This window comes from Gracilinanus agilis, chromosome 2, assembly GCF_016433145.1.
Source record: "Gracilinanus agilis isolate LMUSP501 chromosome 2, AgileGrace, whole genome shotgun sequence".
NCBI lineage: Eukaryota > Metazoa > Chordata > Mammalia > Didelphimorphia > Didelphidae > Gracilinanus > Gracilinanus agilis.
Window position 1 is genome coordinate 123,917,765 of NC_058131.1, and position 12,071 is coordinate 123,929,835.

Genomic DNA, 12,071 nt, shown 5'->3' on the forward strand with positions numbered 1-12,071 from the left:
CTTTCATCTGTAAAATCGATATAATACCAAATAACCAAAATAAAATAGTATTTGTAAGGCACTTTGCAAACCTTAAAGTACTATATATAAATGCGAGCTAGCTATTGTTATAGAAAGTGTCGCACCAAGGCATTATTTCAGTCTCGGTATTGCCTACCTATACTTCTTTCCCCTATTGCTGGGTTAAGTGGTGACCAGCAAAAAAACAAATCCAGACCTCCAAAGAAGAGGAACATGAACTAGTTGGACTCTTGACAATGGAGTTATGTATAGATGGTATCTCATCATTCTAACTTTGTAACGAGGTTTTTCCAATTAGGTTTCCGTAATGAGGTCTTGAAAAAGGTGTGGTTAGCCAGCAACAAGAACAGTTTAAAAACAATGTAATAGGTTGACTTTAGATGGAAGGTATTAGGAAGCAGAAACATAGAACAAATTATGCAGTGCAAAAAATATTTTATATACTCAATATGCTATTTTATTGCTTGTTGTGGATAATGGATTGGCAACTTTTTGAGTGATAAAATGTTCATTTCTGATGCTAATGGCCTTTTATACCCAGATTCCAGAGCTATTGACTTCTAGCCAATTTGACCTGTCTCCTAGACCATAAATATTGGCATTATTTCTTGCTCTATTGCCAAATTCAAATCCAATTCTGTTATAGAAATACAAAGCTGAACTGTGCAATGGGTTAGGTCTGAATGGCATACCTTCCTCATTTTCATTCTCTGTTCATATACATTGTTGCCTAGGTTGCTTTTTTTTTAATTATAATTTACAAATAGGTGGGATTTGTGAAAGGACTATTTATTATCTAAGCACAGATGCTTATGTATATATTTTTTATTATATGTTGGGGAGAAAAGGGGGTCTCGATTATTTGGTAAAATATCTTAAGATCATTTACTACATTGTTTGTGTAACTTGTATAAGCCCCATTTCTCAGATTTTACCTTAGGACTTCATGTAGCTCTTTCAAAACTTTTTTTTATGTCTATAAAAAGACCATATAATTCAGCTGTTTGCTATAAAGAATAGATTACATCATTTTACAAATGTGATTAGAGCCATTTGAATAAAGTTTTTTTCTATGCAAATCCTAAACTAAACTCAGGAAATATAACCACCATTAAAGGCTTTAATACAGTATTTATTTGTTCCCATATTTTTGTAAAAATAAGAAACATTAGGAACAAATCAAGCTATATGGTTTGTAAAATTAGAAAAAGGAGAATTGTTTTTGCCTGCCAGCTATACTTGGAAGAATTTATTTTGTCATGTTTTATATACTAAACCCTAATGTTCATATTTCCTACTTTTCACAAAGAGATAACACCTTTTAGAATCTTATAGGCTGAAGTTCATATTGAAAATGCTTTCCCCAGGTACAGCTTAACAAAAGAGACCCCCGTGCCTTTGGTCCTGGACTTTTGTTTTATTTTTGAGAGTAGTATATTTTAGCCATGGAAGTGAAACTGATATCCCAGGAATCCTGTTTTCCCCCAGTTAATGTAACCAGAATTTCTAAATACACTCATCTCCTTTATATTCCAACCGTCAGAGGAAGAATCCACCAAAATCCCTGGACAAATTCCTTGCTCATTGTCATGTCATCAGTTATATCTTGGGTGGACCTGAAACTTAAGAGAAGGTAAGGCTACAATGTGAGAATCCTTTATTCTCCTTAGGACTTCATCTTACATGATCCTTATATTTAATATTGAAGTGCACCAAATAGCAGACATTCAATAAATATTGAATTGAAATTACCATAGGAAAGACTAGGGATGAAAGGACGGAAGGAGTATGTTGGTTGAGAATAAACCCAGCCGAGTTTGGAAAGATCCACTACCAGTTTTTATAGCAAGTCTCAATGAGCTCTACTAAAAGCTAGAGTTCTTACCACACATGACTGCTGAGAGGCCCACCTGTAAAGCAGCTTTACAAGCTTTAGGCACTACATAATGATTAGTTACTGTAATCTGGACATCGAGAGATATGCTTATACACTATGTATAAAGTGACCTGCAATTACTTGGAAGCTCTGGAAATGACTGTGTTACACATAAAACTCTTCCTCCCCATCACCATAGTGTACTTATTCCCTGGAGTGGATTAGCCAGACAGGAAGCCTAGAAAGCCTAGGTGTTCCTTAGCACTGGAAGCAGAAGTCAATAATGCTGGGTGACATCAGGAGATCATAAATTTATCCCTAATGTAAGACCATCCATCTCTGTTCTCCCTTGGAAGGACTTTGACTTGACATGATCAATCAAAGGTTCCAGTCTCCTAGAGTGAGCTTTCTGGCAAAGGCCTCCTTGGTATTTCTCTTAAAGACTTAAAGTCTGAAGTTTTAATGGATAGTCAAATGCTGGGTTTTTGTAGGAAACAAGATGTGTATCATACTGTTCCACGTGTCTTGTTTTGCACTTCTTATAAAGACACACAGACAGTACAAAGGTGCTGAGTAAAAGTAGTCCACTGGTACCACACAGGCCTGCAAAAATGATTAAGAAACTCGGCTTGGTCGTGAACGTGGCACACGCTTTCCTCCATTCGCTGGTTCTTGTTAGACTCAGACCCGCTTTGTTGGACGCCAACACACACACGTTATATGTTGTACTCGGGGAGAGCCCATGCAGGGGATGCTCCCTGGCCAGGGCGTAGATCTCTCTCACTACTGTCTGCGTCTCTGCCCTGGCTTCTGGGTGGTAGATAAGCCGGTACATGCGCACCACGGAATTAGGCGCGCACCAGTGGATAAGGGCCGACGTATCAGTGGTCTCGGACACCTCCGTCAGCTTGGGTGGGTCGGGGATGGCGTCCTCGCTGCTGAGGCCGGGGCACAGACATCGTGATGATTTCTGCAGCACGTCACATGGAGTTTGGAGGTGCCTGCAAGGATGGTAATCGCAGAGGCCCTCTGCCTGCTGCGTGTCTGCTTCCTCTTCCTCTTCCTCTTCCTCCTCACTACTATAGTCATCCAGCATGAAGACGGGAATCCCTAATGCCGAGGCACTCGAGGCACTCGAGGCACTCAGCGGATGCCTCTCATCCGGGGTCTGAATGGTGCCGGCAGCGGGAAGGGAGGGGCTGGGGGGCGGCTGCCATGGGAACGGGGTGGAATCTGAAGTGGCTACAGAGGTGCTGGCTCTAGTGGTAGACCAGTTGGAGACGGTTTTCCCTGGAACACTTTCTCCCCTTAGTTGTGTGTGAGCTGCGCTTCCGGCCCTGGGTGGAGTGGCCATGTCATCAGCACCTCCTGGAGGGACCGTGGAGGAGATGGCGGCCGTGCTGCCGACCCCTTGGGTGGGCAGCGCGAGGAATGGCCGATCCAAGGTAGCTTCCTTGCGCCGGAGAGAATTTTCCTTGGTAATGCTTGGGGTCCCTAAAGCAGGGAGTGGTGTGGGCTCTGCTTGGTGGAAACCGAGAGAAGCCTGTGTCACTGGTGGATTTAATCCCCTTAAGGGCTGGGTAGAGAAGTTGTTGCCATCAGCGCTGCTTTCCAGGGAAAGGGGGCTGGACGGGATGAAGGTTGTGTTTCTTTCAGAATGACACTTGCTGTACAGCTGGGAGAGGGAAAGAGATGATGAAAAGGTACCGTTGGGGTCTGCAGCTGGCGTACAGACGGTGTCGTTGGACCTAGCGGGCAGACAAAGCAGTTAGAATCCTAGAGAGCCGTGTTAGCGGGATGATGGACCAAGCACGTGACTTTGGTATGGTCCGAGAAGCCCGATCCCTCCTGGAGGTCTCAGATGCCTACATCAGTGACTCCTGGAGGAAGGATCCCGCCGAAATCAGATTTTAATACAGCAGAGGAACCCGTACCAGCTATAAATACCTTTACCGAATTTGTTTATCCAATAATAGACTAGAGGAACAATAAACCGCAAGGGAAGTGCGGAGTGAATGGAGGAAGGTCAAATGGTGAAGTGCTACCTGGGAGGTGAGGCTCTTTTAGGGACGGCCTCTGAAGCCAGGGCCTTGGAGGGGTTGCTGGGAGTTAGCATGGTGGCCACAGCCTTCAGCACGAGCTAATGAGAACGAGAAAGACGCTACGCAAAGGGAGCTGAATGAACACCCGGGACAAACTTGAACGATGACTCGGTTATCCTTTATCTCAGTCGGGAGTGAGAGGTCATAGCGTTATCTTTGGGGGTGAAGCAGTGGGGGTTTGGGGACAGTTGAGGAATCAAGCCGATAAAGGCAGTAAAGAATTTCTCAGTGGAATACCCATCAGAATAAAGTCAATTCCTATAAAGACTTGAGGGGTTATATGGGCTCCACGTTTAAATTAAGAACACTATTTCTGAGACGCCTGAGGTAGTCCTACTTTCTCTTCTTAAGTGGGTAACGATATCTGAAAAATAGTGACGGGACCGTATTGGTGCCCAACCCCAGAGAAATAATCAGCGATATATGTTGTTCATTAAACAACAAGACCCTAGGCAGAACAGCTCAAGTAGAACTTAAATGAGCAATAGCAATAAGAGAGGCCGGGATACTTCATATACGAGCTATCAATGAAGGGAGTAAGCCTTTCTGAGACCTCTCTACAACAAAGTCCTTTTATCCCTGTGAAATCATGGAGCCCGTTACCTGCTCAGGACCATTTTCCCCAGGTTAGAGAGGAGCCAAGACAATTTACAGCTGCATCTTAAAGGGTTGCCATACAGGCTGATGAGAATGACTTGGGAGGAATTCAGAGTCCAAGGCTGGAAAGAACTCAAGTTGCAGCTGAAATACAAAAAGGAAAGGATTAGAAAAAGAGATGGAGATGGGAGGTCCTGGGTTCAAACGCTTCCTTGTGACCTGAGTGATGGTGGGCAAGTCATTTATCTTCCATTGCCTAGCTTTTACTGCTCTTCTGCCTTAGAATTAATTGGTTCTCAATCCACTGAAATACCTAGCTGCCCCTGACATGCAAATTTTCTAAAGGAAAAGAATGACCTATTTGCTTTGACTCAAATCTAGCCCTTCCTACTGAAAATCCTTCTCATTTAAAATAAACTTAAAAAAACACCAAGAAGGTCTCTAATCAGTTTATCAAGTGTCTTGTTACTATATTTGGAAGGGGGTATTGGGAAAGGGGACAAGCATTTATTAATACATACTATGCACCAGGCACAAATACATCCCCTTATTCTTAACAATGCTGTAAAATAAATATGATGATTATTCCACTTTTAGAGTTGAGGAAACTGAAACAGAGACACTAAGTGAATCGTCCAAAGTCACAGAGCTAGTAAGTATTCTAGGCAGGATTTGAACTCAGATCTTCCTGACTCTAGGACCAGCACTCTATCCATGGCACTATTTAGCTACCTCATTTTCAGATTGATTTTCCTAGCAGTCTCACAGTTTGTAGTCTATGGGAAGGTTTAGAGTAGCTCTGGCCAGAACCATACTTCAGCAAAATTATATAGTTTTTCTTGAGCACCTCCTTTTCAGAACATTCTTACCTTTTAGTCCTCAAATGATGCCCCATTGCCTGTCTACTAGTCTCTGGGGAGTGATGACAAGTTAGCCTTGCCATTCCTAGGCTAAATAAAACTGGTTCTATCCTTCCCTCATATTAAGATGGAAACGACTGATGTAAAGTACACCAAATTTAGTGTCAAAAACTAAAATGAAAAATTTATATTGACCTACAGTGGGAGAGGAAGCCAATTAAAATAATGCACATAATTTGTATGTAAAACTTTGAGAGGAGCTACAAATAGAAAACGAATTTACTAGGAATGGATCAGGCTAGATCACATTTGTACAAAATGCACGGTGCATTCAATGTTTCCTAACGAAAGCCCTTTTTACTCCAGTATTCTCTCAGGAATGAGAGATGACTCCCAATAATGAAATGTCACTCAGGAGAAATAAAATTTCAAATAGCCCACAGACCAGTGGAAATATGTTTTGGTGTACATATGTAGGCTATAGCAAATTACTTAGAATTATGTGTTTCAGAACTGATATAAAAGATATTGAAGACATGTATGACCAGAAAGTGAGTGATAGGATCAATAATGTCCCAAAATATGCAATAAGAAATGGATAGCTCAATTGTTGCACGGGTTTGGAAGAAGGCAGCATTTGGGAAATTGCCACTCTGCATTAGGAGACAACACATTTCTCGATTTCATGCATCGGTCCCAATAAGTTGCCTGAGATATGTGAAGGTCAAATGATTCCCTAGTCCTATAAAAGTTAAAGGGCAGATTTGAACTTGGATAATCCTGACCCCAAGTTGATTCTTGATCTGGCACCCCTGAAATAGAAAAGGCACCAAAGGAAAACCTGTAGCACTCTGGGGAGATCCTCTCTGAGGTACAAGATGAACAAGAATTACAGAATGAGAAAGCAGGACCTCTATCTGTGGAGGGACTGCCTGTGGAGTGAAATAAATCACCAGCCCAACAAAGTAGAAGAAAACCGATAAAAAAAAAAATGTGTCTATTCTTTATTTTGTTCCCTCCGGATTCGGCTCTCTTCCCCTGGAACTAGCTGATTAACAAATGTCTTAGTTTAAGCTAATAGGTCATATGTTTACAGTTAATGGGCCTCCTGATGAACAAGTTTAACAAATAAGTTATTGTAATTCCTGTAATAGTGGACATTTTCACTGAAAGGAAGGGGAACCTTTTTATTTTTGATTTTTTGAAGGGAAAGGGAAATTTGGGTTGGTAGTCTCCTCCTGTATACAAGAAGCACCAATCCTGGACCTGGCCATTCCTTCTGAAGGGGAAACATATTGCATGTGTCAGCTAGAAATAACTAAAAGGTCCAAGGGGAAACATATTGGGTGTGCCAGCTAGAAATGACTAGAAAGTCCCAACAGCAGTACCCCCTCCCCTTTCTATTTTTTTCTTCACTATATGTTGAAATCTGCCCTGCAACAAAACCATGATAGATTACCTTGCTATGTGCATGAGGATGGAATATAGGGTAAGGACTGGGTTTAGGATCGGTTGTTAGATTGTGAGTCCCTCCTGTGCACTAGGGGACCTCCTCCTCAAAACTATACTTAAACCCATGCCTCAAATTCAGTGCATACTTCCCAAATGAGTTAAATCTCTGTTGTGGAAGCCCTCTTCTGCTCTTCCAGAAGAGAAATAAATTGGCCAGCTGCTGCTTTGTAAGTTTGGTTTCTTCATTTTGAGTCAGTGGGCTCACATCCCACTTACTTCTTACCCCTTTTTCTTACCCCTTCCTTGTTTTTCTCCATTGACTTGTGATGGTTCTCTACCTAGTTTTTCATCATCTGCCCTCTGAATTCCCCAAATTTTCAGTTTTCTCAGCAATCATAGATGCAGTATGGTACCAGGCACTGAAGGTTTTTACACCGATTCACCGATACTCCTACACATTCCAAAGAATGGGGCTGCTAAACCAGAACTGCACATTCCCATCTAGGAAAACTGGAAACTTTACCTTGCCCTGCTATTTCTGAGTCAGAACCCGATGATGACCCCAAAAGCTGTGCTGTGTCAGAAGCTACAATAATCCTCAAGATAAGTCTTTATGAAAGTTGAGGCTCAGGTTGGAGATTCAAGTTGCTTGTTGCATACATATCTATGCCTTTAGCCAGACTATAGTTCCCTTTATAGACCCAAGAACAAAGATAGATAGCTTGGATTGGCTTTGATGGAATTTTCCAATATGGCCTGTCTAGATAAAGTGCTGTCACAGTGTGGGAACTATTCTTCTGGATGTGGTTGGCTGCTTCTGTGGCAAAATCCATGGGGTGCTCCTGCCCACACATTATCTCACCAATTCAGGTGTCACAATGTTTGATATCTCCCTATTGGTCATCCGTTCCTTTGAGTTATGTTCTACATTCTCCTTTTAAAATGAAAAAAGTCTCAGAGGGGAGAGGAGAGGCTAATTAATTAATTTCCTCATTCCTTTTTGTGGATGCCATGATAACCTGAGGTACAACCTGGCATAAATGGAAAGTATTAATCACAAATGTAGTATTTCATGAATACAGACACACGAACACTAAGCGTAGCAGTCTGCGATCTCTCTAAGAAATACTTACTTTTGGAGCAGAAGAGATTGCAAATGAGGAGTGTCTTCAAATATTTGTGTATTTACAAAACTTAGTGCTTGAGAATCTTGACAATCCAGTACTCTCAGATTAGATGTAGCCTTGAATATTTGCCCATCAAGACTTTTCAGTCTTGGCATCTTCTTAAGGTAGAGGGACCTGAGGTTTGGCATGTCCCTGATCCAGCCTAGCTGAACTGAAACAGAGAGGGAAACCTCTTTACTGAGCATACAAAGGAATATAAAAGAAAAGAGGACTAAAAGGAATTAGTGTCATTTAAAAAAAAACCAACATTCACAAATGGTATAATTTCATGAATGTGGGAGCTAATCAAAACTTGAAGGTGAAACTCAAAAGATGATATTTTAGATTCATTAATCAGTAATTAGAGTTTCAACTGAGAAAATGGCTTATGAGAAAGACTGAATTCTAGAAATTAAAGACCATCATATCTCATTAATTCATAGACTTGGAATCTAGTCTAACATCATCAAAATAAGTTCATCATAGAGCTAGAGCTGAAAGGGACACAGAGGCCATTGAATCTGGACACCTTCATTCAACTGATGAGGACATTGAGGTGAAATGACTTGCCCCAAATCACACAGACAGTAGACAGCAGTGCTGTAACTCAAAGGCTTGTCCTCTGATTCCAAACCCAGCACTATTTTACCTGACATAAAAATGAGGCTCAAAAAAGTTACTTAATATTACTCAGCTTCTAAAGTAAAGTCTGGGGATCAATACCTCCTGACCCTACCCTTACACCACAATAGGAAAACTAAAGAAAAATCAAACACATCACCGTTCTCTGAGGTAGCCAAAAATGTGCAGATATGAAGTACAATGGTGAGGTGGGGTGGGGTGGGGCAGTAGGTAAAGGTAAAGGAGAATAAGGAATCTGATTAGGCAACCACTTTTATTTCCTGACTCCTCCAAAACCAAAAATGGCACCTTCTGAATCTAATTTCCATTTCCTAAATTCTCTTATTACTCCTAAGTGGGGTTTATGCTGGAAAAAACCTTTTTTCCTTGAGATTGATTTGTGTTAATAATGATAACAACAACAACAATTGGCATTTATAGCACTTTGAGGTTGGCAAAACAGTTTACTTATATTATTTCATTTAACCTCATAAGAACCATGTGCTGCTGTTTTATTAAATTATTGTTCATTTGTGTCTGGCCCTTTGTCACCCCATTTGGGGTTTCCTTGGTAAATATACTGGAGTGGTTTGCCATTTCTTTCTCTAGCTCTTTTTACAAAAGGTGAAACTGAGGCAAACAGGCTTAAACAATTTGCCCAGAGTCATACAGCTAGTAAGTGTCTGAGGCTGGATTTGAACTTGTCTTCCTGACTCCTAGTCCAAGTTTCTCTCTCTTCACTAGGCCAACTAAACAAGGAAGTGTGGAAAAGAACTGCACCCTCCACACACACACAAACACAGTGGTCTGAACCCAAAATATATAAACCTAGTGCAGAGTCTATCCAAGGTCATCAGTTAATGATTATTTCCTGAGCACCTACTAAATTTCAGTTGAGGACTTTCTCTCTCTCTCTCTCTCTCTCTCTCTCTCTCTCTCTCTCTCTCTCTCTCTCTCCATACACACACACACACACACACACACACACACACACACACACACACACATATATTCTCAGAACTACATTCGATGCTAGTTCTCAGCAAAGAAGCAATTTTGGACTTTACTTTCCTCTTGTCTTCATATATATCTATGTATGCATGTATGTACATGAGTCTATTCACACACACACAAACACACACACGGAATTTTCCTGACTCCAAAGTCAGTGCTCTCACCATGATGCACTCTGGCCACTCTGGCTCTCAAGGAAGACGTGAATATGAAAATAGACACATATACGTGCACACATGTGTGTGTGTGGACACGCATGCATATATGTGCATGTATATACATATATAATAGCTATATTCTTATATATGCATATACATATATTATACCTATATATGTATAATAAAGATACTATACATATATTCTTATAATTACATATCGTGTATATCTGTGTATAATTTTATATATAATTTTATATTCACCTCTTCCTTGCTTGAGAGCCAGACTGGCATCATGGTGAGAAGGTTAACCTTGGTGTCAGGAAGACCTGAATTCAAATTCTGATATATATATATATATATATATATATATATATATATATATACACACACACACACATACTGGCCATTTGACCATTGGAAGCTGGTCTCAGGTCTTCCCAAAGTTACCCAAGTTACAGGTGAGTAGCATCAGTTAAAGGGTTTTTACACACCAGAAATTCCCCACTGGGATAATTATTGTTTAAATCCCATTACTGTTCCCAGAAAATTCCTCAGACTTACTTTTTGGAAGAAAAGTCCTACTCAGATCCAATACTTCCATGGTATACATGAGTGTCTTTTCTCCAGAATGGTTTAACATTCTTTGAGCAAAGGCTGACTCTTTAATTCCTTCTTGGTCATTTTTCCCCAACAGGGTAGCAGACAAGTTAAGAAAATGAAGGGATGGAAAGCAGGAAAATGTCCAGGGCTGGATTTCCAGAATAGGATTACCCGCAAGTGATAGCCATGTTAGGTTCTGCAACATCATCGTTTGGCAGCTGGGCATGGATGAGAGCTTGTTGTAGCTTAGATCCAGAGTTTCAAGGTTCTCCAAGACGGGAGTCCCTCCCCAGTGAAGCTCTTGGATCAGGTTGTTCCTCAAGATAAGAACATGAAGATTGGAGAGATCCCTCAGGTCCTGATCTCTCAGTTCCTTAAGCCAGTTGCTGCTTAGGTCTAAGCTTTGTAATGTCCTTGGCAGACAGTGAGGAAAGCTTTCAAGGCTTCTGTTCACTAGAAACAAGGTGGTTTCTGTTGTCTTATTCAGCTCTTCACAAGACAAACTAGAAAATTTGAGATTGTCCTCCCAGGGACCAAGATGAGTGACTTGAAAGAGAGTCTCTATTACTTTTGGCAGGGCGATGCCTTCTATACCTGGTGGGCTGTCAGATGCTGCCCAGTGTAGACCCATCACAGAAAGTAGCAATAAGGGCAACATTTTTTGGTTTTGGTGACTTCCAAATATGGACCTTTTGGGGAGAGGAGAACAAAGACCATCAGAAGTCAAAGAAAACAGAATTGTGGTTCATTGCTCAGAAGCAGTTCTGAGTTAAAGGTAGGGGTAGTTTTTCCTATCATACCTGGAATTATACTTACTATATTATAATTATTCCTATTATACCTAGGAACAAGAGACATAGTAGAGTTTTTACTAGAATTAAAACCAATCCTGCTAGAAGCCTGCAAGAAAAAGCCACTGCTTCAACCTTAGAAAAACCTAGAATAATTTGATGCATGGAATGTTAGGTTTAAAAGACCCCTAAGACCAACACTTTCACTTTCTAGATGGAGACAGACAATTTCTTAGTAAACCCCCAAAACCTCTGTATCCAGCTAAGACATTAAGCTGACACTTCTGGGCCTGAAAGTTTGATGAATCCCAGCTGAAATCTTTTCCCAATGGGCGGGAAGGGTAGAAGAAAAAACCATAACCCAAATTCCAGGATATCTGGGAACACACTCTATTTTTTGAAATTTTCTTACAGATTATGAACTTAAACATAAATATGAACATATCTATCTACAAAGCAAAAGAAAAAAGATTGAATATGAAATTGCAAGTATCTATTATGTACAGCTTGCTGTAGTTTTTAAAGGTATATCATACATTTGGGGGCAGCTGGGTGGCTCAGTGTATTGAGAGCCAGGCCTAGAGACTGGAGGTCCTAGGTTCAAGTCCGGCCTCGGACACTTCCAGCTGTGTGACCTTGGGCAAGTCACTTGACCCCTATCGCCCACCCTTACCACTCCTAGGCTAAGGATGGTCCCTAGCCCGGATGAAAAAGGAGGAGGGTTGGGCGTGGGGCTAGCAACCCCACCCTGTAAAAACTACATCTGCTAAAGAAACTGCAACCTAAAGTAGGGGCAGCTGGGCTAGCTCAGTG

At 41.1% G+C, this 12,071-nt stretch overlaps 1 protein-coding gene across 1 annotated transcript; it reads right to left on the reverse strand.

Annotated features, from left to right (window-relative positions):
• Positions 1-2,333: 2,333 nt before the first annotated feature.
• On the reverse strand, positions 2,334-11,098 carry LRRN4 (leucine rich repeat neuronal 4). The gene is made up of 4 exons (XM_044659487.1): positions 10,429-11,098; positions 8,042-8,246; positions 4,603-4,740; positions 2,334-3,645 (listed from the first exon to the last, which is right to left on the reverse strand). Exons 1-4 carry the CDS (start codon positions 11,096-11,098, stop codon positions 2,334-2,336), a joined length of 2,325 nt encoding a protein of 774 aa, XP_044515422.1.
• Positions 11,099-12,071: the final 973 nt, after the last annotated feature.

Excerpts from the sequence above, each read along its gene's own strand:
- LRRN4 (XM_044659487.1), bottom strand. The coding sequence starts at position 11,098 with ATGGGTCTACACTGGGCAGCATCTGACAGCCCACCAGGTATAGAAGGC. Across the intron at positions 8,247-10,428 it reads TAGGACTTTTCTTCCAAAAA|TTCAGCTAGGCTGGATCAGG; the intron begins GTAAGTCTGAGG and ends TCTCTGTTTCAG. Across the intron at positions 4,741-8,041 it reads CAATCTCTTCTGCTCCAAAA|CTGCAACTTGAGTTCTTTCC; the intron begins GTAAGTATTTCT and ends TTTGTATTTCAG.